At 35.1% G+C, this 27,560-nt stretch overlaps 3 protein-coding genes across 3 annotated transcripts; all 3 read right to left on the minus strand.

Moving 5' to 3' along the window:
• Positions 1-509: 509 nt before the first annotated feature.
• Positions 510-6,939, minus strand: LOC148278972 (uncharacterized). Its single transcript, XM_088230622.1, has 3 exons — positions 6,805-6,939; positions 5,202-5,903; positions 510-2,768 (listed from the first exon to the last, which is right to left on the minus strand). Exons 2-3 carry the CDS (start codon positions 5,863-5,865, stop codon positions 1,417-1,419), a joined length of 2,016 nt encoding a protein of 671 aa, XP_088086748.1. The 5' UTR covers positions 5,866-5,903; positions 6,805-6,939; the 3' UTR covers positions 510-1,416.
• A 3,973-nt stretch (positions 6,940-10,912) lies between these two features.
• Positions 10,913-15,940, minus strand: LOC148278973 (uncharacterized). The gene is made up of 3 exons (XM_088230625.1): positions 15,870-15,940; positions 14,303-14,898; positions 10,913-13,849 (listed from the first exon to the last, which is right to left on the minus strand). Exons 2-3 carry the CDS (start codon positions 14,775-14,777, stop codon positions 11,898-11,900), a joined length of 2,427 nt encoding a protein of 808 aa, XP_088086751.1. The 5' UTR covers positions 14,778-14,898; positions 15,870-15,940; the 3' UTR covers positions 10,913-11,897.
• Positions 15,941-18,199: 2,259 nt separating this feature from the next.
• LOC148278974 (uncharacterized) lies at positions 18,200-26,322 on the minus strand. Its single transcript, XM_088230631.1, has 3 exons — positions 26,241-26,322; positions 21,442-21,733; positions 18,200-19,291 (listed from the first exon to the last, which is right to left on the minus strand). The coding sequence occupies exons 2-3, from the start codon at positions 21,701-21,703 to the stop codon at positions 18,459-18,461; spliced, it is 1,095 nt and encodes a 364-aa protein (XP_088086757.1). The 5' UTR covers positions 21,704-21,733; positions 26,241-26,322; the 3' UTR covers positions 18,200-18,458.
• Positions 26,323-27,560: the final 1,238 nt, after the last annotated feature.

The raw sequence follows: 27,560 nt of genomic DNA on the forward strand, positions 1-27,560 counted from the left end.
TTTCCTTTTCACACCTAATGGTGCATAGGGCACTGTATTGGTACACCAATCGCAGCGTATCTTGATCATTTTTGATACATGACGGTGAGATGATCAGTCTGACGCTGCAAGTACCAGTCCAGGGGCTATGAAATGTTCTAGTGTAAAAACGCCTTTTTAAATAAATATTTCATGTTATCCGTGTCGGGAATCGAACCCGAGACCTCTCGTATGGTAGGCAAACGCGCTGACCACTTCACCACCAAACCGACAAGATAGCACGTGCCAAAGGTTGACAATATCTCTCAATTGTCATTTATTATTATCCTTGTGTATGTCCGCGGTATATGCAAAAGGCGATAGGCCGATGGGTGTAATGGATAAACGACAACTCTTAGCACCACTGGAACAAATAATATAATTTGTATTTCATTCGTGTCTTTTTAAAGAAAGCTTTATCGAATCTGGTCCGAATTTCTTTATTTATGTCTTAAAATGAAGCTATTTTGTTTTCGAAAGAATAGACTGAATGAAAGTCACGTATAAGATTTATTTATCACGTAATCGATCATTTTCGTATTCATAGGGTCTGAGAATATTTTATTCGATGCAATACGATTGCTGAATACGGCTTCTGCGGACAATATGGATGAATTTTTCTGTACATATCGGCAGTTTAGCAGCTATCTGCTTTTTATTCATTAGCTTCCAACTTATATTTAGTCTGCATTACGTGATGGGTTAACACGTAAAGCCCGATGATTAAAAAAATAACACAGGTGGCGATGTGATATAGCAGCAATTGGCCCGAAGAACTGAAGAAGAACCGCAATGTGCAGGGAGGAATGGAGACAGATTCTGGAAGGCCCACGACGGTCTGTAGAACGACTAATCAGAATTGAAAACTAGTTTAACATTGTTTTAGTATGTCCAATTGCTTGCAGACTGGCCGGATTTCCTCCCAAGGGAGTTATTCATATTTAAATTGATTGCAACAGAGAGGGAAAACATTTCGAGATGGAAATATGGAAGTCTAGGCATTGACAGGGCTTATGGCCTGTCATTCACTGGTTTAAGAGGCCACTTTACACACTGTGTAACATTCGCCATTCTGCCTATGTTTGAACATCCACATTTCCTCAACTCTTCCATCTGTTGACTTTTAGTAAAAGAGCTGAAACCTTTATCATGTGGGTGAGATTCATCCGGCTGAACCAATTCACCTACTAGGCAACGCCTGAAAACAATTTTTATACATCTTCTTTTAGCAGGTGTCAATGTTTTGAGTATGTCGAAATGCTTGAAGACTGGCTATATTTTCTCCCTAGGGAGTTGTTGATATTTAAACCAGTTAAAAAACTCACTAGTTTAAAGTAGGTTTAAACTAGTTTAAAGTCCGAATCAACAAGTGCTTTTTTTACCCGTCCTTGCATTAATTTATTTATATTCTGGGCGCGCAAACGGTTTCTCGCCAGTATGTATTAACATGTGCTGTTTAAAATTATCGTTCCGTTTAGACACATATTTACATTCTGAGCATGCAAAAGATTTATCACTTGAATGATTGATCACGTGCAGTTTCAAATGATCTTTCCGTCGAGTTGTATATTTACATTCTGAGCACGCGAACGGTTTCTCGCTTGAATGTTTCGTTACGTGCAGTTTCAAATGATCTTTCCGTCGAGTTGTATATTTACATTCTGAGCACGCGAACGGTTTTTCACCTGTATGTTTCATCACATGCAATTTCAAATGATCTTTCCGACGAGTTGTATATTTACATTCTGAGCAAACGAACGGTTTCTCGCCTGAATGTTTCATCGCGTGGTTTTTAAAATGATCTTTCCGTTGAGTTTTGTAATTACATTCTGGGCACGAAAACGGTTTTTCATCAGCATGTATCGCGAAGTGTTGTTTTAAACTATTCTCGTGACGAGTTACATAATAAAATTCCGAGCATGCAAACGGTTTCCCGTCAGCGTGAATTAACATGTGCTGTTTCAAATGACTTTTCAGTTGAGTAGTATATTTACATTCTGAGCACGCAAACGGTTTTTCGACTGAATGTATCATCACGTGTCTATTCAAATTACATTTCTTTTGAGTTTTATATTTACATTCTGAACATGCAAATGGTTTCTCGCTTGAATGTTTCATTACGTGCCGCTTCAAATGATCTTTCCGATGAGTTGTATGTTTACATTCTGAGCACGCAAATGGTTTCTCCACGGAATGTATTACGATGTGCTGTTTAAAATCATCTTTCCTGTGAGTAATATAATTACATTTAGAGCAAGCGAACGGGTTTTCGCTTAAATGTTTTAGCATGTGCTGTTTCAAATGATATTGCTGTCGAGTTGTATATTTACATTCTGAGCATGAAAACTGTTTTTCATCCGCATGTACAGAAAAGTGCCGTTTTAAACTACTCTCATGACGAGTTTTATAATTACATACTGAGCATGCAAACGGTTTCTCGCTAGTGTGTATCAACATGTGCTGCTTCAAATTATCTTTCCGTTGAGTTATATATTTACATTCTGAGCATGCAAACGGTTTCTCAACTGAATGTATTATCGAGTGCTGATTAAAAGTTCTTTTGACTTGAGTTGTATATTTACAATCTGAACATGTAAACCATTTCTTGTCTACACTCGTCAACAGACGAACATTACGAGGTTTCTTCGGCTTCCTCTTTTGTCTTGCTTCGTATTCACACTCAGGTTGTGGTTCTGCACTATGAGACGGTAGATTTATACTCTCCACAAATAATATTGTGGACTCAGTGCCTGAAAAGATAAAGTCATAATATAAACCTGATGCGAAGCATTGGGCTTTAGCGAAAAACTTTACAAATTGATTGAGCTAATACACGATGGTATCAAATAAGTACTTATTTACTACAAATGACTTGTTTCATCATTTATAAATATTTTCGCCTATATATTTTGCATCACGAATAAAGTATTTATTGCTAAAGACAATTTATTGGTTTCCCATTACGCTAAGTAGTTAAAAGTATATAAAATTAAAAGTGTGATGTCGGCCAGCACTGAAATTAGTACTGTTATTATTATGGATAACTTTTATTGCGCCATTTTCAAAATACAATACCTCAAGGACACTTTGCAAAGTGATTAAACAAAGGTATAAATTTAATTTAAACTTTTTTAATAGAAGAAAAACAATGTACCTACTTTGTCACCACATGCCAAGAATTTATTCAAATGATTTAGAGAACAAGTGGGTTTTAAGTTTTTTCCTAAACATCACTTCACTCTCACAGTTTCGCACCTCTGCTGGGAGAGCATTCCATGCCGTAGGGGCTGCGACCGCAAATGCGCGTTCGCCGAATTCATGGCGCTGTTTGCGTAGAGGTATAATAACTTTTCCTTTCGACGTAGATGTAGCTGATCTAAGCGTAAAACGTCTATCAGCTAGTTCATCTGGAATGCAGAGTTCGCTTAGATATTCTGGAGCAGAGTTGTGCAGTGACTTATACATAAGCCGACAGAGTTTGTATTCCACCCTCTGTGGAAAACGTAGCCAGTGTAATTCCCGAAGTAGTAAAGTGATATTACTGAATTTAGAGATTCCGAAAATAAGTCTCGCTGCGGCGTTCAATACAGATTGTAGGCGAGTCATTTTATTCATTGGTAGACCTTCGTAGATACCATTACAATAATCTACCCTAGACACTACAAACGTATTTATTAATTGACGGGCGGCATCAACTGGCAATTTTTTGCGTATGCATTTAATCTGTCTCAGCTGTTAAAAGAACGAACTTATCGTTCTACTATTTGAGCGTCAAGAGAAGGGTCAGAATTAAGGAAGACTCCTAGTAGTTTAACGGTGGGTAAAGCGCTAATCCTTACATCGGGTAGTGCCGTATCCTGAATCAAATTCTGTCGTCTGGCTGAAGCCATTAGTTGTTCCGTTTTAGATGGGTTAAGTGTTAGTCTATTTACAGCCATCCAGTTTCCTATTTTCTCAATGCATCCATTAATCAAATTAACAAGCACATTTCTCATTTCATTTCTCGCTCGGTTTACAACAAAAATAAATCTGTGCATCATCCGCATAGCAGTGAGACTACAATCCACATTTTTTGATAATATTCTCTATATCTTAGTGAATAGGAGATAGAGGAGTAGTCCGAGTACTGATCATTGGGGTACTCCAGAAGACAACTGAAAGTTTGATGAGCTATTACCCTAGAACACAACTGCATATTCTCTTTTATGAAGATATGAACTGAATCACATATGTGCCTGATCACGGATACCATAAGTTTTTTCCAAACGTTCAAGCAAAATGTTATGATATACAGTATCAAATGCAGCACTTATGTCCAATAGACCCAACAACACTAGATTAACAGTCTACCGCCGTTATAATGTCAGATAGCACTCTTATCACTCCTGTCTCCGTATAATGAAAACGTCAGTAAGTCGATTATCTTATCGAAAATAATAAATTCCGCTCGACATAGTTGATAAGCCTATGAGAAACTATTTTTCTAACATTTTTGATACGATGGGAAGATTTGAAATAGGGCGAAAATTGGAAAGATCTTCCATATCTATATGGGATTTTTTTTAAAGTGGAGTTACATTCGCTTTCTTGATGGCTCTTGGAACAATGCTGCGCTCCATAGAAGTATTAAATAAGTCTGTAAGACATCATTGGCGTTGATGCACTTTTTAAATAGACATGTTGGAATCGGATCTAATTTCCTTTGTTTGTTGGGTAATGCCGCAACAATCTTTTTTACCTCATTTACAGATGTTGGATCAAATTTACCTAATTTTTGGGAGGCGTTAGCTGAAAAACCGGTTTTTCCCCGAACTAGATGCCAGTCTAATTTTTCGACCTTATTTGTAAAAAAGTTGGTAAAATCAGTAGCAGTAGTGCCTGTATTAGGTGTCTCTGTTATACAGTCACTGCGAACAGATTAAAGGATTCGCCAGAGTTGTTTTCGAGACTTTCTATGTTCAGTGATTTTTGTGCACCAGATGTATAGATGTGGCGGGCACAGATGATACTCGGTACTCGGCACTGTGGGTATAGGAAGTTTGTAGTACTCACCCCTAGCGGCTACTGACAACAATAGGAACTGCCCAACCACACACAATATTACTGACAACAATATTACATTTCATACTTTTATTTACAATTTATACTCCCTGAATGGTAAAGTGAAATGCAGTATTACTTACTAGATTCAACTCCAGTGTTGCGAGAGGATTCCAAACATTCTTGTTTTATATCAGGATAATCAATGTCGATGTCCATATTACTCTCTGTAGTATACTGTTGTTCAGTACTGGTCCCCGGTTCAGCCTTCACGGTAGCAACACTTGGGTCCTCGCTTTTATAGGGACATGGAATCCTTTCTCCAATAAGGAGAGTAACTCCTTTTACATCGCCAGTCCACGGTTCAGCCTTCAGAGAATCAACATCAGGTTCTTCGCTTCTGTAGGAACATGGCGTCCTTTCATCAGTATGGAGAATATCTTCTTTTACATCGCCAGTCCACGGTTCAGCCTTCAGAGAATCAACATCAGGTTCTTCGCTTCTGTAGGAACATGGCGTCCTTTCATCAGTATAGAGAATATCTTCTTTTACATCGCCAGTCGACGGTTCAGCCTTAACGGTAGCAATACCTGTTTTCTCGCTTCTGTAAGGATAGGGCGTTCCTTCCTCAGTAGGGAGAATATCTCCTTTTACATCACCAGTCCACGGTTCAGCCTTCACGGTAGCAACACATGGTTCGTCGCTTCTGTAGGGACGTGGCGTCCCTTCTCCAGTATGGAGAATATCTCCTTTTACATGGCCAGACTCTGGTTCAGCCTTGACACTCACTGCAGCAATCTGCTCCATAGTCGAAGATAAACACCTCACCACTGAAGATCAATCACCTGAGAATGTAATTGCTTGAAATTAATAAAACGAAGGTATGTTAAAGATCCGAATAGCAAAAAATATTATACAATAACTAATATTTAAATACAATTTATAAATTTGGTTCACTTCCACATATGATATTTATCAACCATGGGTGCTATTACAATTTTTTATTTAAATAATAATAAATCTTTATTAACCATAATATACAATACCATAAGTACAAAAATAAAGACAATTGTATCCACAGTTAAATGGCGGACTTATTGCTACTAGCAATTTCTTACAGTCTTATTAAAACTAAATAAAAAAATGCAATCAAATTAATTTCAAAAGTAAAAAAATTAAATTAATATAAAAAACATAGAAATGAAAAAGTTTAGTAAACACAAACAGTAAAAACATTATAAAATATTATAGAGTGTATTGGTAACATTAATTATATTTAATACATTTTAATTTATTCTGTTACATCTTCCAAATATTAATTAATAGAATAGAAACACCTTTAACACACAATTTTTATACACAATTTATTTTCTTAATTTTATGAGGGGTCTTATACCACCAATAAGACACACAAAATAAACCATCACCAATATTTGTCATAGACAAACTCCCAACGGTTACGGCTATCGTCAACTGTCACTTCCAGCATTTACCAAAGGTCAGTGTACGTCCTTTATAAAAAAAAAACATTAATCTTACTTTTATAACAGAAGCCGAATTACTTTTTAATTGTATTCAATTTAACTACAGACTCAACTTATGTCATTTAAGAAAGATGGTGGAGTTCTAAAATTGCGAATATATTGATATATGAAGAATGCTTACTGACAAATCGTGTGTACTATATGTTTATTTGTTGAACTTACAAATTAAATATAAACAACATTACAAATTAAATAAACTTACGTTTTATACAGACAAAACCTTGGGAATACGGATTAAAGCCCGTAATGGTTAATATGATGCATGACGCAATCGGTTCGGCCATTTTGAGGAGGCACAGACAATATTAAATATCACAGATTATATTACGACGAAATAGAAGATCATAGACATAAATATACTTTGCAGTAGGTACTTATCTGGCTTACGAGACATAGTGTCCGAGTGGCAGAATAATACAGTGAATATCATAATATCACAACCTTTTTTCTGTCGAGAGGTGTAATGAATTACTAAAATAAGAATATTTTGAAAACTTTATTATTTACTCAGTTGAAATTGACGTTAAAAGTAATCAAGTGGTAGAGGTGAAGAGAAGTAGGATAGGTATAACCAATATTGTTCGCGCCAGTTTTTTATTTTTTTTTATTAAATCATACAAAATTTTTTTTTTGTACTCCCAGGAGTTACAACAAACTCATTTTGGGACAGAAAAATATTTACACATAGGTATGTTAACAACAATAGTATAGCAACAAATAGTAATAAAGTAACAAGTAATAATATGTACATAAAAACTGAAATACGATAGCAAGCAAATATATGATACAAATCATACATCTGGTGCAGGGTTCTCGCTTCGACGGTCTCGCCTTATCTCGGGTGACATGCGAATGAAGAAAAATACACAAAGTTTCTTCAAAATACTATTTATTATTCCAATTCCGCAATGTCACATAAATCACAATTGAAAATAGTCTGAAAAAGTTGAGCCGGTAAATAATCATTAAACACACAAATCAGCTCGAATAAAACCACAGGGTTATCACACCCTCACACTTGCAACTCGTAACACTCGAGGATGCGTACAAGCCTCGCCTGTCACTTCAGGACCTTCCGTCATCGTCTCTAGAAGCTCACTCAATGTCACAGAAATAACAATTAGTGCAACTGTTCTAACAGATAGCTGCTGATTTATAGTAGTTATCAATTATTACAAAGTATATTAGTTATAAAAGTTGGAATGCATAAAACATCGTCGGTTTAAAAAAACAACAATCAAGTTTATTAAAACTGAAATAATACTAATTTTATTGTAATGAAAGCTAAGAATCTACATTAGGAAGGAAGGATTTAAAGTAAATCTGTTACTTTCGTTGGGTGTGGTGTTGTTCCTGGGTGGTGTGGTGTTGACCCGTGGAGGTGTGGCGGTGATTCCTGGAGGCGGCGGGCTGGGGTGGTGGGACTAGATCCTTGAAGACTGCATCAGTCTGAAGGTAGCTGGCATCTAATTTTCCGCAGGAAGAGGAAAATACCCTTCACATCTCAGCGTGGATGTCAAGGTCTCACGTCTCGATGAGAGAGCCTCCGCGTCTTAAGAGTGGCCACCGTAAATACGAGGGATGCAAGAGACCAAATAATTCCCTTGTACTGTTTTTATAGCATTTTGATAGGTGCTTTTTGGTGGGGGTTGTATCTCTCTCCCTATTGGTTGTTAGCTCTAGACCACCCCTTTCCTTTGCCAGATTATAATACAGAATTAATATTATTTAATACACACATTACCCATCTCACATAATTAAAATTATTTTTTTAATTATCTCTCCCTTCCCATATTTTTTTTATGTTAAACTATTTCAAGTATATTTATGATACCGAACCAAACAAGAAAATTTATAATCCAAATATACTGAACACGATCAGTTTGTATGTTCCCAATAATATTATAATCGAGCGAGATCTGATGCACTGTTTTACACACCCAGAAGCTTTTCATTTTAACTTTTAATTTTAAACATTTGATTTCAACTCTTAATTTATACTTACTTACATCTACTACCTGCATCGAATAATTTATTGTTGGTTGTGATTTTTTACAATTAAATGTAAATGTTCATGGAAGCCGAGAGAGAGGGAGGAAAGTAGAGAAGCTTTACAGTGTCTTCTTCTTTTTATGAACTTTTTATGTAATATTTTTATTTTTACTTTTTTAGAATTAAATTATTTTTCCCCTCTCCTCCTGCATTCATTAGTGTGAAATCTGTAATTGGTCTTACTTTTAAAATTGTTCTTTTGTACCTTGTTTAATACAAAGACTGTATGATTTCATTAATAAATAAATAAAAAATAAAAAAATGGATCTATTTTTCTGTACATATCGGCAGTTTAGCAGCCATCTGCTTTCTATTCATTAACTTCTAACTTATATTTATAGTCTGCATTACGTGATGGGTTAAACAGTTCGTAGAGTAATGCAGACTACAATCGTCAAATAAATAATTTCTATAATATACGTACAATATTTAGTATATAATCAAATGTTTATCATGAAATAAAAAAAAATAAGCGCCAATAAAACTAAGCAATTTTGAAATAATATGATGTTACAAGTATATATTAGTCAATTTTAAAAAAGTTTCACTGAAGAAACAGTAAGTGAATAAAAAAAATAGGTTAACAAAGAAGAAAATACATAAAATAAACAACCAAGTAGACCAATTCACCTATTCGCCACGCTTTTTCTTAATTGAACCTATGCTATTTTTGTTGAGTTTTCTAGGTATCGTTTATTTTTTGTGCTGTTGCATGTTCATTAAATTTGCAAAAGTTACTAGTTCTTTGTTCATTGAATGTATTATTATTGTATGTTTTGTTTTAAACTTTTTTTCTGTTGCTGGAATTCCACTCGTCGATGCGCTTTGTAGCTGCAAGACTTTTTGTGATGCTAGCTTTCATACTATATATAAATTAAACTTCAACTGCAAACGGGGTCTAGATTTTTAACCGCCCATGCGCTCCGTAGCTGCAGGACATGTTATCTTGATTCTATTTGTAAACGATTGTTTGTAAATTAAAAAGACTTCTTGCTCATTTTTTTGAGCAGTGGAAATAGAGGTTGTATTTCGAAACATCCGAGTGCTATGTAGCTGCAAGACGTGTTGTAATCTTGGTCTTATAAAATAATTACAATTCAATTTAAATGGAAATGGGTAACTAGAATCCCAACCGCCTATGCGCTCTGTAGCTTCAAGGAGTGTTGGGATGCTTATTTTACAGAGCCCTTGAGGTGATTTTCATACAAATGGCGGTATAAAAATAATCCTAAGTAAATTAATAAAATATTTAAAGTAAGAAATAAAATATAGCATTTGGTTCATTCAAATGCATATTCCTATATATAACTATTAAGGATATAAAAATCATATTCATAAATATTGTAAAACATTGAAATAAATCAAGACTTAAAGAGTTGGTCTCTTTTTTTGGAGATTTAGTGATAAAATTTACTAGGTGTGTAAAAGTAGATATGTATAGAATTTTAAAAAAACATGTAAATTTATGAAGTTTATTAATAAAAAAATCAATACACCCAGTAAGAAAGATACGCTGTTAAAAAAAAATCCTAAGTGTTACTATAAATACACAGTTGGAAGCGGGTAGGAAAATTAAATCAAACTGCGGAACTGCACTCGGCAGTCTATGGAAAGACAAATGTTGGGCGTCTCCTTAAGGGACCGAATAAGGAATGAGGAGATAAGACGCCGTACAAAGGTGACCGATATCGCAGAAAGAGTGAGAAGACAAAAATGGCAGTGGGCGGGTCATGTGGCGAGACAAGAAGTCGATAGGTGGACCCCCAGAATACTAAACTGGAGACCCCACGAAAATAAAGGGCAAGTAGGACGACTCAGAGGAGATGGACTGAAGACGTCGTCGAAGTCGCGAGCCATGGATGGAAAAAGAGTACTCAGGACAGAAAAACATGGAAAAAATTGGAAGAGGAATATATCTAGCAGTGGAGAGAAACGGGCCGATAAGAAGAAGAAGAAAGGTGTAGACAAATTATTAACGCGCTTTGAAATGGTTCAAAGTATACATCTGTAAAAAAAGGGTGATAGTATTGTGGTGGTCGAAGTTGCACGAGGCAATGGCTGAAATTACGGATTACTAAATAGCAAATAAGACTAACTAAGATGACAACGTCTAGAACACAATGTTCTGTGAAGTTCCAAAACAGCAAATCAGATATATTTCAGGCGCACAACAGTCTGGCAAGGCGATGCACTGGCGAGCGTGTTTAATTCTGCTCTAGAAAAATCCATGAGATGCGGGAGTAAGAAAAATGCTAACTACTTTTAGGAAGAACACCCAGATAAATATATTAATGCCTGTGCAGATGACCTAGAATAAATCTCCAGAACTAATGCCAGATTAAAAGATAATTTCCTAAAGCTAGAGATGGCTACGAGTGACATGGGTCTTAAAATAAATAGATCTAAGACTAGACATATTATTAAGTCACAAATAAATTATGCACAACAGGCAATTGCCGTTGGGTCACACAACACAGACAGTTGAAATATTTGGGTATTGAAATTACTAATTAGATCGGTTGAGGATACAAGAAGCAAACTTAGAAATCTTCACCAAAAACAGACAATTAGTTATTGATGCCAAAATAAACAATACGTAATAATAGCGTAGTTTTAAACCGTCTCTTGAACTTGAAAAACAGATTTCAAATGTACTGTAATTTGACACCGCAAACTGAGCATTCTTCATCGAGTTAGTGAAGCATAATTAGGAATCTCACAATTATTTTTTCAAAGTTTTTCGCAAATATCTCGGATTTCAAAGATTGCTCCTAATACCCTTAATTATAGAAACGAGATTAGAGCGCGGCTATCGGGAGCAAACAAATGTTCGATGGCTTGTTTAAACGTCCCGAGCCAAACTGCTCTGTAGAAAATTAATGATAAGATTCTTTATACCGCTCCGGAAGGTAGACGAAGCAGAGGCGAGGCAGAAATAAAGACGGCTGGAAGATGGACTAAATGACGTCACAGCAATTGGGCTGAAAAACTGGAGAAGAACCACAAGGTGCAGATAGGAATGGAGACAGATTCTGGAGGGCTCACGCCGGGCTCCAGCGCCACTGATGATGATTGAAAACTATTTTAGTTTCTCGCTCCAGTTTCAGTTCCAGTCTCCAGTTTGTATAAACATGTGCTTTTTTAATCCATCCTTGGATTTACTAGTTTATTTACATTCTGAGCGTGAGCAGTTTCTCTCCAGCATATGTCAACAAATAAATCCTGTTTTAAAATATTCTCAAGTCAAGTTACATAATTACATTCTGAGGATGCGAACGATTTATCGCTTGAATGTTTTAACATGTGCTGTTTTAAATTATCTTTCCGTCGAGTTGTATGTTTACATTCCGAGCATGCGAACGGTTTGTCGCTTGAATGTATTAACATATGCTGTTTCAAATAATCTCTCCGTTGAGTTGTGTATTTACATTTTGAGCATGCAAGCGGTTTCTCGCCAATATGGATCAAAATGTGCTGTTTTAAATTACTTTTATGTCGGGTAGTATATTTACATTCTGCGCATGCGAGCGGTTTCTCATCAGTATGTATCAAGAAATGCCGTTTTAAACTATTCTTATGTCGAGTAATATAATTACATTCTGAGCATGCTAACGGTTTTTCGCTTGAATGTTTCAGCATGTGCTGTTTCAAGTGATCTTTCCGTTGAGTTGTATATTTACATTCTGAGCATGCTAACGGTTTCTCGCGAGTATCATGTATCGAAATATGCTGTTTTAAATGACCTTTATTTTGAGTCGTATATTTACATTCTGAGCACGCGAGCTGTTTCTCGCCAGTATGTTTCAATAAATGCTGATTTAAATTACTCTTATATCGAGTTACATATTCACATTCTGAGCATGCAAATGGTTTCTCGTTTAAATGTTTCATTATGTGCAATTTCAATACATATTTTCGTTGAGTTGTATATTCACATTTTGAGCACGAGAAAGGTTTCTCGCCAGTATGTTTAAACACGTGCTGTTTAAAATTATCATACCGTTTACATACATAATTACATTCTGAGCATGCAAACGGTTTCTCACTTGAATGTTTTATCGCATGCCGTTTCAAATGATCTTTCCGAGGAGTTGTATATGTACATTCTGAGCACGCGAACGGTTTCTCGCTTGAATGTTGCATCACGTGCAGTTTCAAATGATCTTTCCGTCGAGTTGTGTATTTACATTCTGAGCAAGCGAAAGGTTTCTCACCTGAATGTCTCATCATGTGCTTTTTTAGATGATCTTTCCGTTGAGTTATGTAATTACATTCTGAACATGAAAACGGTTTTTCATCCGCATGTATCAAAAGGTGCTGTTTTAAACTATTCTCGTGACGAGTTAAATAATTGCATTCTGAGCATGAAAACGGTTTCTCGCCAGCGTGTATGAGGATGTGCTGTTTTAAGTGGCTTTTCCGTTGAGTTGTATATTTACATTCTGAGCATGCAAACGGCTTCTCGACTGAATGTATCATCATGTGTTGATTCAAACTTCCTTTGTTTTGAGTTGTATATTTACATTCTGAACATGTTAACGGTTTCTCGCATGAATGTTTCATTACGTGTCGTTTCAAATGATCTTTCCGATGAGTTGTATATTTACATTCTGAGCATACGAACGGTTTCTCGACAGAATGTATTAAAATGTGCTGCTTGAAATTATCTTTTCGATGAGTTATATAATTACATTCTGAGCATGCGAACGGGTTTTCACTCGAATGTTTTAACATGTGCTGTTTTAAATGATATTTCCGTCGAGTTTTATATTTACATTCTGAGCATGAAAACGGTTTTTCATCCGCATGTATGGAAGAGTGCCGTTTTAAACTACTCTCATGGCGAGTAATATAATTACATACTGTGCATGCAAACGGTTTTTCGCTAGTGTGTTTTAACATGTGCTGTTTCAAATTATCTCTTCGTTGAGTTATATATTCACATTGTGAGCATGCAAACGGTTTCTCGACTGAATGTTTCATCATATGCTGATTTAAATTATTTTTCACGTTAGTTGTATATTTACAGTCTGAACATTCAAACTGTTTCTTGTTAACACTCGTCAACAGATGAACATTACGAGGTTTCTTCGTCTTTCTCTTCTGTCCTGCTTTGTATTCACACTCAGGTAGTGGTTCTGCACTATGAGACGGTAGATTTATACTCTCCACAAATAATGCTGTCGACTTAGAGCCTGAAAAGATAAAGTCATAATATAAACCTGGTGGGAAGCATTGGGCCAGCGTCTAGCGGGAATTGAGCTAATCCACGCTTATATCAGATGAGTACTAATTTACTACAAATGACTCGTTTGATCCTTCATAAATATATTCGCCTATGTGATTGTATATTTGCCATTACAAATAGAGTACATTGCCGATTTACTGGTTTTCCATAACGCTTAGTAGTTAAAAATGAGGTATATTCAATTTAAATAGTGTTAAGTCAGCCAGCACTGAACTTAGTACTGTTGGCAATGTATATATGTGGCGGGCACGGATGGTACTCGGTACTCGGCACTGTGGGAATAGGAAGTTTAAAGTACTCACCCCTATCGGCTACTGACTACAAAAGGAACTGCTCAACCACACACAATATTACTTACAATTCATAATTTTATTTACTCGTAAAATGCAGTATTACTCACTAGAATCAACTTCAGTGTTGCGAGAGGATTCCAAGCTTTCATGTTTTATATCAGGATAATCAATATCGATGTTTATATTATTCTCAATAGTATACTGTTCAGTACTAGTCCCTGGTTCAGCTTTCACGGTAACAACACCTAGTTTCTCGCTTCTGTAGGAACATGACGTCCTTTCCCCAGTAAGGAGAATATCTCCGTTGACATCGCCAGTCCACGGTTCAGCCTTCACGGTGACAACGCCAGGTTCTTGGCTTCTGTAGGGACGTGGCGTCGCTTCCCCAGTAAGGAGAATATCACCATTTACATTGCTAGTCCACGGTTCAGCCTTTACAGTAGCAAGACCTGTTTTCTCGCTTCTGTAAGAACAAGGCGTTCCTTCCTCAGAATTGAGAATATCTTTTTTTACATCGCCAGTCCACGGTTCAGCCTTCAGGGTAGCAACACCAGGGTCGTCGCTTCTGTAGGGACGTAGCATCTCTTCCCCAGTATGGAGAATATCTCCTTCTACACCGCCAGCCTCCGGTTCAGCCTTGACACTTTTGCGGCGATCTGTTCCATAGTTGTATATGAACACCTCACAACTGAAGATCAATCACCTGAAAATGTAATTGCCCTAAATTAATAATACGAAGGTATGTTAAAGATCCGAATGGAAAAATATATTAAATAATAACTTATATTTTAATATAGGTCATAAATTAAAACATTTTATTATCTTCCGCTATTTGTCCTAGCTATAGTAGTAATATATCAACAATGGGTGTTATCACAATGATTTATTTAGGGTAATTCGAGAAAAAAGCCATAGTTTTTTTTTTGGAATCAAATACTTTCTGCACCATAACAAATAAAACAGTGAATTATTTTTTAACTGAGCCTTTATTAATCATTCTTTCATTTTCGTACAGAGACGTCATAAAAATAATATGTTATGAAACTCGAAAAAATAATATTCTAATACATTTGGGTGGTCATCTAACCTATAGAATTAGTGGTAAGGTGGCCATGCTAGTTAAGGTAAGATAGATATAAAAAAGGACGCGGTTTTTTTACTAATGGGTCAAGAGTCTCGTTTAAGAGTAGTTTAGTCGCCTTCTGTGTGATGCGCGTATGCGGTTTCTAGACTATTCCTAATTCCTATTCCATGCCTAACAGTGAAAATTTATAACGTAAGCCCCCGGCTTTTTTTAACAAAAAAGTACGTTTTTTTCAATTATAAACAAAGAAAAATAATTTTCCACGACACAATCAACCACCACCAATGTTAGTCATAGACAAACTCCATTATCTAGGTACGACTGTTGTCAACTGTCACTTCTAGCATTTACCAAATGTAAAAGTACAGCCTTTTCAAAGAAAAATACCATTAGTCTTTCTTATATAACTCATGCCTAATTACTTTTCAATTGTTTTAAATTAAACTACACACTTAACTTATAAAATTTGTGAAAGATGGTGGGGTTCTAAAATTTAGGATATATTGATATATGAAGATGCCTACTAACAAATCTTGTGTATTTTACGTATATTTGTTGAACTAACAAATTAAATAATAATAATAACTCACGTTTTAAACAGACAAATCCTCAGAAACATGGATTTCAGCACGTAATGGTCAATTTGATGCATGACACACGCGATGCGGCCATTTCGAGGAGGCACATAGACAATATACCAGATAATATTACGACGATATAAAAGATCATAGACATAAATTTACTTTACAGTAGGTACTCATCCTGCCGGGACAGTGTCCAGGCGTCAGAATAATCTAGCGAACAAAATTTGGAGTTATTCCAAATTTTTGTAGACAAGGACTGGATTCAACTCCTCGGGGTGCTGTTAATATTAACATACTACAACAGAGCTGAAGAACATTTTAGAGAAGGTTTTACAGAAGTGCTTTTGACCTGTTGTTAGCTGGTTAAAGTGGTTTAGTGTTCTTAGCTCTGTTGAATACGTTTTTTTTTTTTAAGAAAAAAGAAATATTAGCGCTCAATTTTAGTGGCCATTTTCAACGAGTTGTAAATAACCCACTATTAGAAAATAGAAATTAAGTTGGGGTAGTATTCGAACCTCTGATCCGTAAGTCCGCAACGATAGCCACGGGACCACAGCCCAACCAGCATCCTAGGGAGTTGAATCCAGTCCTTGTCTACAAAAATTTGGACTAATTCAAAATATTGTTGATGTTTCTACCCGGTCCATGAAGAAGTATAGAAATAAAAAATAAAATAAAGTTAGAATATACAAGACATGCGTGTGAGACCCATCTTGGCATATTCCGTAGAAACACGCGCGGTCACCATGAGCATGAATAACCTGCTGAGAACATCAGGGATGAGGGTCCTCAGATAGTCAGAAAAGAGTTTCTACGGGAAACATGCAAAATCGAAGATAAAGTGCACTGGAGCAGAATCCGTCGAAGGTTCTGGAGTGACCACATAAACAGAATGAGCAGCGATAGACTGGTGTCCACAGCAATCGAAGAATTGCCTTCCGGAAGGCGCCCACCTGATAGACCTCCTAAGCGATGAAAGGATATTATATCCATATAAGAGCGGGCATTATTACTTTAAGTAGTAAGTACTCTTCTGTAGGATAAGGTTGTTGGGTATTGGTTGGAGTTCCTACCGCAGTTAGAGATTGACAGAGAAGACACGAGATTGCTGTTTGATGTTTATTTATTACATGGCGAATAAATAATGAATTATGTCGGACGAGTTTTACGTCGATGATGGGTTGATGAGACTGCACTTGAACTATATGCTGGAACTGAGTGAACTGGACAAACTTGTTGGGCTGACTAACTGAACGAGTTGATTGATGTTGGCTGCGTCCTGTAGTCTCTTTATAGACGACGTTCCTTTGTAGTTCATTTCTTCATGGTAGGGACGGTGTGAATGTTCTGCAGAACGATGCCCTCCGATTTCATGTGCAATATTCAGAGAGTTAAAAATGAACTTAACTCAAATGTAGACAAGTGTTGTGTAATATCATTTACAAGAAGTAAAAAACCTATATTATTCGATTACAACATCAATAATATCAATCTGGGAAGAGTTACACAAATAAAGGATTTGGGGATAGTTTTTGACGAAAAATTGTCATTTATTTCTTACATTGATACCATCACTAATAAGGCGATGAAATGTCTTAGATATTTACAGCGAACTGTTAAGGATTTTAATTCCATCACTACCCTCAAAGTGATATTTACTGCCTTGGTTAGAAGTAATTTGGAATTCAATTCAACAATTTGGTCACCTTTTTACAATAAAACATTTAAGTTTGTAAGTGAAAATTCTTGATTGAAGTTCATTGTAATTTATTATATAAATAAAACACGAGTGATACTTTAATCCACAAATCTGGAATATCCAGTGACCGGTTTCATCGCTTTCGCGACATCTTCGAGACTGGTATCTTTATTAAGGAGTTAAATGTATTTATACAAAACAGAGTATAACTTTGAATTATCTATCCTTACCTCTGTTTTGTATAAATACATTTAACTCTTTAATAAAGATACCAGTCTCGAAGATGTCGCGAAAGCGATGAAACCGGTCACTGGATATTACAAATTTGCGGATTTAAGTATCACTCGTGTTTTATTTATATAATATATTATTGTATCTTTTAGTTTTCCTTGTGTTATCTTTAATTTGAACTAAATGTACATACTTATGTTTCACTGCTGCACTTGAATGTATTTCTGATAAATGTAAGAGCCCGTAGAGCGTATAAATTATTGAATAAGGAATATTTTTTTTGATTGTATAATATTTTTACTTTTAAATATGAAATTACTACATTGAATTCATAAAATTATTTTTGCTTTTTGTGGTCTAAAAGCCTAAGTAAATTAACTTTTTTTATGTTTAATACTTTTCCATCTTCATTCCTTTTCCGCACCAAATAGGGGATAGGGCACTGCTTTGGTACACCAATCGCCACGTTCCATGAAGGTAAGACGATCAGTCTTACGCTTTAGGTGCCAGTCCAGGGACTTTGAAACATTTTGGTGTAAAAACACCCTTTTAAAAAAAATATTACATGTCAACAATACCGGGAACCCGAGACATCTTGCATGGCAGGCAAACGTGCTGACCACCATACCAGTTTAAGAATAGAAAACAATAAATAATATTAAGAATCATTCCAGGTTAAATAGGAAATCAATTTTGAGTAATTTCACAGTAAGCACTTTCTCACCAATGTGATTTAACGAATGAAGAATTAAATCCTCTTTTGTGGAAAACTCGTTTCCACAAGCTAAACATGATAACGGTTCCTTGCTGGCATGAGTCAACATGTGACGCTTTAAAGTACCATTCCCGGAACATTTAAATTTGCACTTCGAGCATCCAAATAATTGCTCACCAGTATGAGTTAACATGTGTAATTTTAACTTATTTCTCAGAAAACATTTAAATTGGCACATTGGGCACGAGAATGGTCTCTCGCCGGAATGAGTAAACATGTGTACTCTCAAAGCATCTTTTAGTGAACATTTATATTGGCACTCTGAGCATGAGAATGGTTTCTCGCCGGTATGAGTTAACACGTGTTTTTTTAAGTGACTATTTCTTGAAAATTTATTTTGGCACTTGGAACATGAGAATGGTTTCTCACCGGTATGAGTTAACATGTGTGATTTCAAATGACCTCCATGTGAAAATTTTGATTGGCACTCTGGGCATGATAATGGTTTCTCACCGGTATGAATTACCGTGTGCGATTTCAAATTTCTTTTCTGGGAACATTTAAATTGGCACTCTGAGCATGAGAATGGTTTTTCATCAGTATGAATAGACATAATATGATATTTCAAATGCTGTCTGTGTGAAGATTTATATTGGCACTCTGGGCATGAGAATGGTTTCTCACGGGTGCGAGTTGACATTTTGCGTGATTTCAAATGACTTTTCTTCGGACTTTTATGTGGACGTTCTGAACATTTGGAATATTTATGGCTTGCTTGTAAACCTAAAACACAAACAATAATGTAATAAACCTTAAAAATCTTATAATGAAATGTATGAAACATTGAAGTTTTTCTAAAATAATCAGAGCTACATGGAAAAGTGGATTGAGATAACATTTTTTTCGTTTATTGATTTTTTTTCACACAGTAAGTATAAAATTATAAATGTTCTAAACAAATATGGTTACTAATAACGTTTCTACCTCTCTAATAAAGTGAAAACTCGTGTTTAGAAATGGAGTTTGTTTTACATAAATTTTTATTTTATATGTACATTTATTTTATTTTATTTTATTGACATAAACGGCAAATCTGCCTTTTACAAACATTTATAATACTAACATATTTGGCTAAATATTATTTTTTTTTATTTTAAGAACATGAATTTCCTTATACCCAAGATTTATAAAAAGAAAATTAAACCAAATATTATACAAGATTTAAATTTTAAAAAAAAGGCACAATCAGTAGAAAGTTTAAATAATAAAACATGAATGTATACATATAGGTATTATAATTTATTTACATTTCATTATTAATTTAAGGAGCAGGTTCCTTAAAATTAGTTATTATACTACAAATATGCATAATTTTTCACTGTTTGTAACTCAGAATAGGGTGGGTCATGTGTTCTTTAAATTTACATTTAAAGTTTTAATATTTGCTATTGATTTTAATATTTCTGGAAGATTATTAAAGTTTTAATCCCCAACATATGAGTAATAATTTCTAAAATCTTTTTAAATTAGTGGTTTTTTTTCTTTTTCTTTGAAAGTTTGTATGATGGATGTTTTATTAAAGATGTCATCAATTGTAGGTTTGTCTAGTTCTTTAAAAAATAAATTTGAAGAGCAAGTTCTAAGTTTCTTTAATACGATTTTAGCTATTGTTTATTGGGCAGTTAAAAGTGGACGTAAATTTGTCTTGTAAGTTCCTCCCCATCCTATAATTCCATACTGCAGAATAAACTGTATGATTGCGTAGTAGACAGTTTTTATATTTTTTACAGATAGAATGTTTTTTAATCTAACAGATATGTAAACAAGTTTTCTAACTCTTTTTACCATAAAGCATTTATTTGTAATATCCATTTCATATTACTATCTAGGTTAATACCAAGGTACTTTATATCTTTAGACTTTTTTACTGGCGTACATGTTTGTACCATCAAGCCGTTTCCCCGTAGGGGTAGGAAGATAGAATAGAACGCCATATCACTTTATATTGGCATACAGACCTCGCTTCTTCTACATTCATACATTTTCTCATGCACGCACGCCGATTATTCCTAATTTGACATGTCCATCTTCAAGTATTTTATGGACTCGATTGTGCCATGTCTTTCTCGGTCTTCCTCGTTTTCTGCATCCATCAACATTCGCATCGTAGATCCTTTTAGCCGTTCTTTCGCTGTTCATTCGCTCTACATGTCCAAACCAACGCAGCACCCCTTTCTTGATTCTGTCGATAATGCATGTCTCAGCCTTACACAGTTCACGGATTTCGACATTTGTGCACCTATCATGCATCTTTTTATGACACATTTGCCTGAGGGATCGCATTTCGACAGCATTCAACCTAATTTCATCGTCATACTTCGCTCCCATACATTAGAGTTAGCACTAGAACTCCATTGTGAACTGCTACTTTATCCTCCTGCGATAAACATTTGTTTGCCAAAGTAGATTTCAGAGCACCGTTCACCCTGTTTCCGGCACTCACCATCATTTCAATATCTTTCTCGGTCTTTCCATCCCAGTAAACATGCTTCCCAGGTACACAAATTCTTCTACCTGATTCTGAATATCATTTCAACCGCGTTCACTCGGATTTCATATTTCCTCTGCCAGTTCCACGTTTCACTTCCATACATAAGTGCTGGGACTAAAACTCCGTTGTGCACTGCCAGTTCAGCTTCGATTGACATATTTTTATTAGCAATTACTGCGCTTAGTGCTCCGTTCATTTTGTTGCCCGCATTGACTCTTATTTCAACATCTTTTTCTACTCTTCCATGTCTTGAAAACTTGCTTCCCAACCTCAATGTTATGTCGGCAATTATATAATAAGAGTTTACGTCCTCTGCGAATCATCATCCATAGTCCACAGATGCAATCTCAGAGCAGATAGAGTGGAAGAAAGTGCTACTTACTCGAGACAATTTTGTTGTTGCGAGAAACATCCAAACATTCCTGTTTAATGTCGGGATAATCGATATCCATATCTCTGTAGATAATTATGTCACTTGTTATCCTGGGCAGGTCAGCACTGGTCCCCGGTTCGGCCTTCACGGTAGCGACACCCGGCTCCTCGCTCATATAGCGACACGGCGCCCCTTTCCCAGTACGGAGAATATCTCCTTCTGCATCGCCAGTCTCCGGTTCGGCCTTAATATTCACCGAAGCGATTTCCATGTTTTTTTATAAATAGTTCTGAAGAGTATCCTGGAAATTATTCAAATCATTTATATTGAAAATTAAATCACAATTCGTTCACTTAAGTTATGAAATAATAAAATTGCACATAATATGATGCTGGAATAGAAATAAATTCATGAATGTTGTACTTTCTCCACTTTTATTTTCCCTTTTTATCAATCCAATAATTTGCAATTGTATATTCATTTCGAACCCGTCGACATTGTTGAAAACTTTATATCAGTTTGCACTCACTTAAAAGCTAGTCATTTTATGTCTCGTCTAGTCTAGTTAGTTCAGTCATCATGTGCTTTTTTAGATTGATTTTAAATTTGTCTCCAGTAAAAGTTTTCAGTAATAAGGTAGGTCGTTGTAGTGTTTAAGTCCATTATGTAGTATTTTTGACTGTCCTGTGTTTGTCTTTGCTTTTTCAATATGATAGTGTTGTTGTTGTCTGGTGTTGTATTTGTGTATGTCAGCATTTTTGACTAATATTATGTCGTCGTCTTGTATGTTTCCCAGTGTTATTTTGTGCACAATTTTTAAGGTCTCAATTTTAGTTAAGTAGTTTATGTCAAACTGGTGTGTTTTTTTGTACAGTTCAGTCGTAGAGGTCAGGTAGGGTAGGTTGTATGTTAGTTTAAGAATTTTATTTTGTTGTCTTTGTATTCTTGTTATGTCTGTCTTGTTACCAGTTCCCCAGAAGGCGATCATGTAACTCAATTTACTTTTGACATAGGCTTCGTACATCATAATTGTTTCCTTTCTTGATATAAAATCTTTAATTTTGTAGAAGAGGCTATGTAGTGATGCCATTACTTTAGTGAGTCCGTCTATGTGTTTTGTCCATTTTAATTGTCTGTCCATTGTGAGTCCTAGGTAAGTCACATGTTCTATTCTTTAAGAGTTTCGTTGTTTATTTTTATGTTCATGTTATAGTTCTTCCTTTGTGTTTCGAAATGTATTATATTGCATTTCTTGGCATTTAGTGTTAAGAAGTTTTTGTTTGTCCATTCTAATAGTTTTTGCATGTCATTGTTGACATTGAACAGAAGTGAAAGGGAGTGATAGTCTCTCCGCTGTCTAATTTTGAGCCATTTCAGTTGCCTATTATAGTGCCGATCTATTATGCCGAGTATTATTATTGCCTATTATAGTGCCGATCATTAAAAAATCACCCCTGAGAAGCGTCTGCTTCATCATTTTTTTTTTTTGCAGTATCTCGACAGTGCCATTAAATTCTAATAAAATAATTCCACCATGCCATAAAGTCGCTTGTGAGTAGCACCTGCTAACGTCACTCAACAAAAATATTCTACCGTACATTCATGGAGACTGGACCACTGTGCACGGGCAAACCACGCATGATATCACATAGTTGTCATCACCATCAAGCCGTAAAGTTGGCAGGGCCGAACAACCTTTCGGCTCGCAACGCGTAAATATCTTTTTTTGAGTTTTATTACATTATTTGAATGGGGTTGTGGTCCCGTGGCTAGTAAAGCGGACTCACGGATCAGATGTGCGAGGTTCAAACCCCACTCTTCCCCAACTTGATTTCCATTTTCTGATAGAGAGTTATTTTCAAATCGTTGAAAACGGTCACCAAAATATTTGTTTAAATATAAGAACGCTATTTAAAAAAATAAATATATATTGACCGAGGCGTTTTAATTTATGTTTTTACTAAAACCATTAATGGTTAGTTAAATACAGATTTTTATTTAAAAAATTAAAACTTCAAATATTATCAAATCTAGGGTTTTAGCTCTTTAACTTCACAAACATCAACAGATGAAAGAATTGAAGGAATATGAATGTTTGAATATGGGCAGAATGGTAAATATTACACAGTGTGTAAAATGGCCACTTTAACCAGCCATTAATAGGTCATAAGCCCCGTAGATGCCTAGACTTCTATATTACCTTCTCTTAATATGTTAATATAAGCAGCTCCCCAGGGAGTTGAATACAGTCCTTGTCTACAAAAATTTGGACTAACTCAAAATATTATTGATAAATCCACCTAGTCCATGAAGAAGTATAGACATTGAAAAAATAAGATTTTCAGGCGTTGCCTAGTTTGTAGGTGAAATAATTCAATCAGATGAATCTTACCCGCATAAATAAAGGTTTTAGCTGTTTAACTTCACAAACATCAACAGATGGAAGAATTGAAGGAATTTAGATGTTCGATTATGGGCAGAATGGTAAATGTTACACAGTGCGTAAAGTGGCCACTTAAACCAGCCATTGACAGGTCATAAGCCCTGTAGATGATAGCCCTAGACTTCTATATTACCTTTTCTTAAATGTTCTTCATCTCTGTTGTGATATGTTAAATCTAAATAGGTAAAAACGAATCTAATAAATGTCAATCCAATATAATTTTACCGTTCCGTTTAGATTTAGATGATGTGTGCGAAATTCAATTCAATTTTAATAGTTAAGAGATGAATTAATGAAATTAATATGATTAATAATTATTGTGATGTACACATTTTGCAAAACATTTAACACACTAAATGAAGGTTAGTAATTTCTTTGCATTTTTTTTAGTTACGATTACATCTTTTATTGCGACCTGGAAATTAAATGCCAGTATTTTTGCTATTCACTACCCGACTGACGACTGTGAGAAAAACAATCTTCATTGCGTCGTCTTTTCTGGTGCACATTTTTTTCTGGTTTGAAAATCAAGGAAAATATTGTCAGCCATTGCTGTGATCCCAACTAATATCAGATTGCTTAATTCCCGAATAAGATGCTTGAAATTTAACTGATATGGCTGTCAAAGTTTAAAGCTACTGTCATAGAATTAAGAATAGCCCAGAAGGAGCGTAGAATCATATTTGAATACATCGGACTGTGTCCAATAATTCCCCCACTTTAGACACACTTTCGCCGCGCGCATACGTTAAGTCGCCGGATAATGTTGGTTGATGGGGAAAAAAATAATCACAACACAAATGTAAGGTAAAAAAAAGTAATCTGTTAATTTCTCTAAAATTTTATTGAGCACGCGGAAACATTGATTGACACAACAGATTAGATAAATAAAGGGTCATTTAATAAGAGTAATTGAATTTATGAACTTTGAACTTAAAATATAAAACAAATTTTATTTGACACAAAACTGATATTTTTATATCATGCTAAATAATAGTTGACGTTTTAAAGATAATGTCGTTCAAATGTCCCCCACGGCGTTGTTGCATCCGAGGTCTAATTTTTATTAGTTCTTTTATTAAATGAGCAAAGTAGGGTAAAAAAAATCCTACCCTGTCAACGCCAACGAAATTTCCATTTTGTTTCTTCGACAATCTGACAGATGGAAAAATAATTCAATTTTTAAGTAATTCATTATCTACTTAAATATTCACATGAAATGTGATGCCATCCTGTTTCTTTAAGATCCTAGCAGTATTTCTACACTTAAAAAGGACAACACGGCATAGTTGAATTCAAATCAGGAGTTGCGTACTGAGCGACGTCTACAAATAAACTAATGGGGCAAAACGTAAACATACTCATTTATTAGTAGTTGAATCGCTTTCTGTTTTATGTGAGTATGCGGTTTCTGGACTATTCTTAATTATATGGCTACTGTCATATAGAGCATCACCCGTAGAGCGAAGTACAGCCAAAATATTTCGATTGGCTATCTCTCCTGCATGGCCAATTATTAATTGTATATGGCTAAGGTAGGGCTGCCATATTTCGCTAGGGTCTCGTCGGGACATTCTGGAATGGGCATATGCAGCAACAAAAAAAGCAATTTTATAATGGTTGTTCAGAAATATAATAAATATGTTTTTCTTACATTTTATTTGGTGCTTCAATTCATATTTATATATTTTTTCTGACTTAATATTGACATAATACTGCAATATTGATTCTACAGTCCCTGGCAGCAAACGACATTTTTTATCGTTGCTTTTTACTGGGCCAACATCAATTATATTACATTTTTCAATGTGGTTTTATGAGTAGGAATGGAAATTAAATACTCGCTAAATTATTTTTTTTTTAAAAAAAAATATTTCACAGAGCCTTTCAACTTCCACTCTATCGAGGCAAGATGAGCTTCGATGAATTTCTTTAAATACATCAATTGCTGGAAGCATTTGCAACCATATTTACACATTCATAGTCAGTACGGTCGTAGAAGATTTATGTTGATGAACAGCATTGTACTGTGTAATTCTAAATCGGGACATTATAGGTTTCATCGGGACGTCGGGATAGAGGGTTCAATAACGGTGACAGTCCCGATATATCGGGACGGGTGGCAGCCCTAGGCTAAGGATATTGTCATTTATCAAAAGTAAAAGTACAGATTTTTCTTTTTAAAAAGCATTCAAGCCTTAGCCTAAGTATTCAATGAAACTACACACTTAACTAGTATCATTTATGGAATATGCTGGAGTTCTAATATTGAGGCTATATCAGTATCTGAAGAATGCTTATTTACAAATTGTGGGTATTTTATGTACCTGTGTTGAACTTTCAAATTAAATTAAATAAAACTCACGTTTTATGCAGACGAAACCTCGGGAACATGGATCACAGCACGTAATGGTTGATACGATGGATGAACACGCGGTGCGGCCATTTCGAAGAGGCACATAGGCAATATCATAGATGATATTAGGAAGATTTAGAAGGTCATAGACATAAATATACTTTGCATTAGGTACTTATCTAGCTAATGGGACTAATAGAGCTAATTTATTTATGGTCTTCGGTACCTCTTTATCGTTTTCTATTCGTCGGAGAACGTCATCGTTTCAGACTCTGTCCACCCAGGAGATTTTTAATATCTTTCTGTAGCACCACATTTCAAGGGCCTCGATATTTTTTGAAGTGCTTTGGGTAATTGTCACGTTTCGACGCCGTTAAAAATTCAGTAACTAATTTAAAAAATATTAATCTTGTGGATAAACTAAGCATTAAAAAATGTATTCATTTTTATTTATTTATTTAAACGCTTTATATTTTATTTTTATTTTTGCACCACAACAGGCCAGGAGGCCCAATTACAGCGGTGAATTACATCACAGAACACCCAGGCTTGAGAAAAATCACATTTAATTTTTGTGTTCTCACCGGGAATCGAACCCGGCACCTTCCGTCTGCGAGTCAAGCGTCTTGACCACTACACCACGGAGGCCGCTACACATGCATATACAGTTTACATAAATATGCATAAGGGCCGGGCAAATTGTTTTAAGGAAATTTCTTCCTACCTACCCACCGTTAACCGTTCAAATTGAAAAAAATAGAGGTAAATGAACACATTGACGGAATATAAAAATATTTTCATTATTACACAAAATATTGATAAACTTAAGTATTTTTTATGAAATAAAAATTGATTCAATATCTAAACTATACTATGAGGAGAGGACTGAGTAAAGAGGAAAGGAAAGAGGGAGGAGAATGGAAAAACTAAAATATTTGGGAAATGACATTTCATTTTAAAAAATTCAAGAAAAAAAGAAAAGTTTTAAAGAACTTTTTTTTAAAATATAGAATATTTTTGATTGGTTGACTCACTAAAAATAAAAACACACGATCAAGAATAATTTATTACATATTAAACAAACATAAAAAATCTTAAAAATAGCATATTTGAAACGAAATAAACATGCGTTTTTAAGACAGTTATTAGACTTTTAAAGCTTATCAATGGAAACCAAAATACAAAATAAAGATTTTATGCTTATAAAAAGGTACGTGCAAAAAAATTAACAAATTAAGAAAGTCTAAAAAAGATAAACCGTATTTATTTATTTATTTATTATATATATACGGCCTAAGCCAATTACAACAGTTACATGAAGAAACATAA

Source organism: Micrasema longulum, unplaced genomic scaffold (assembly GCF_059751315.1).
Source record: "Micrasema longulum isolate JH-2025_06_02 unplaced genomic scaffold, ASM5975131v1 h1tg000801l, whole genome shotgun sequence".
NCBI classification, from domain to species: Eukaryota; Metazoa; Arthropoda; class Insecta; order Trichoptera; family Brachycentridae; genus Micrasema; species Micrasema longulum.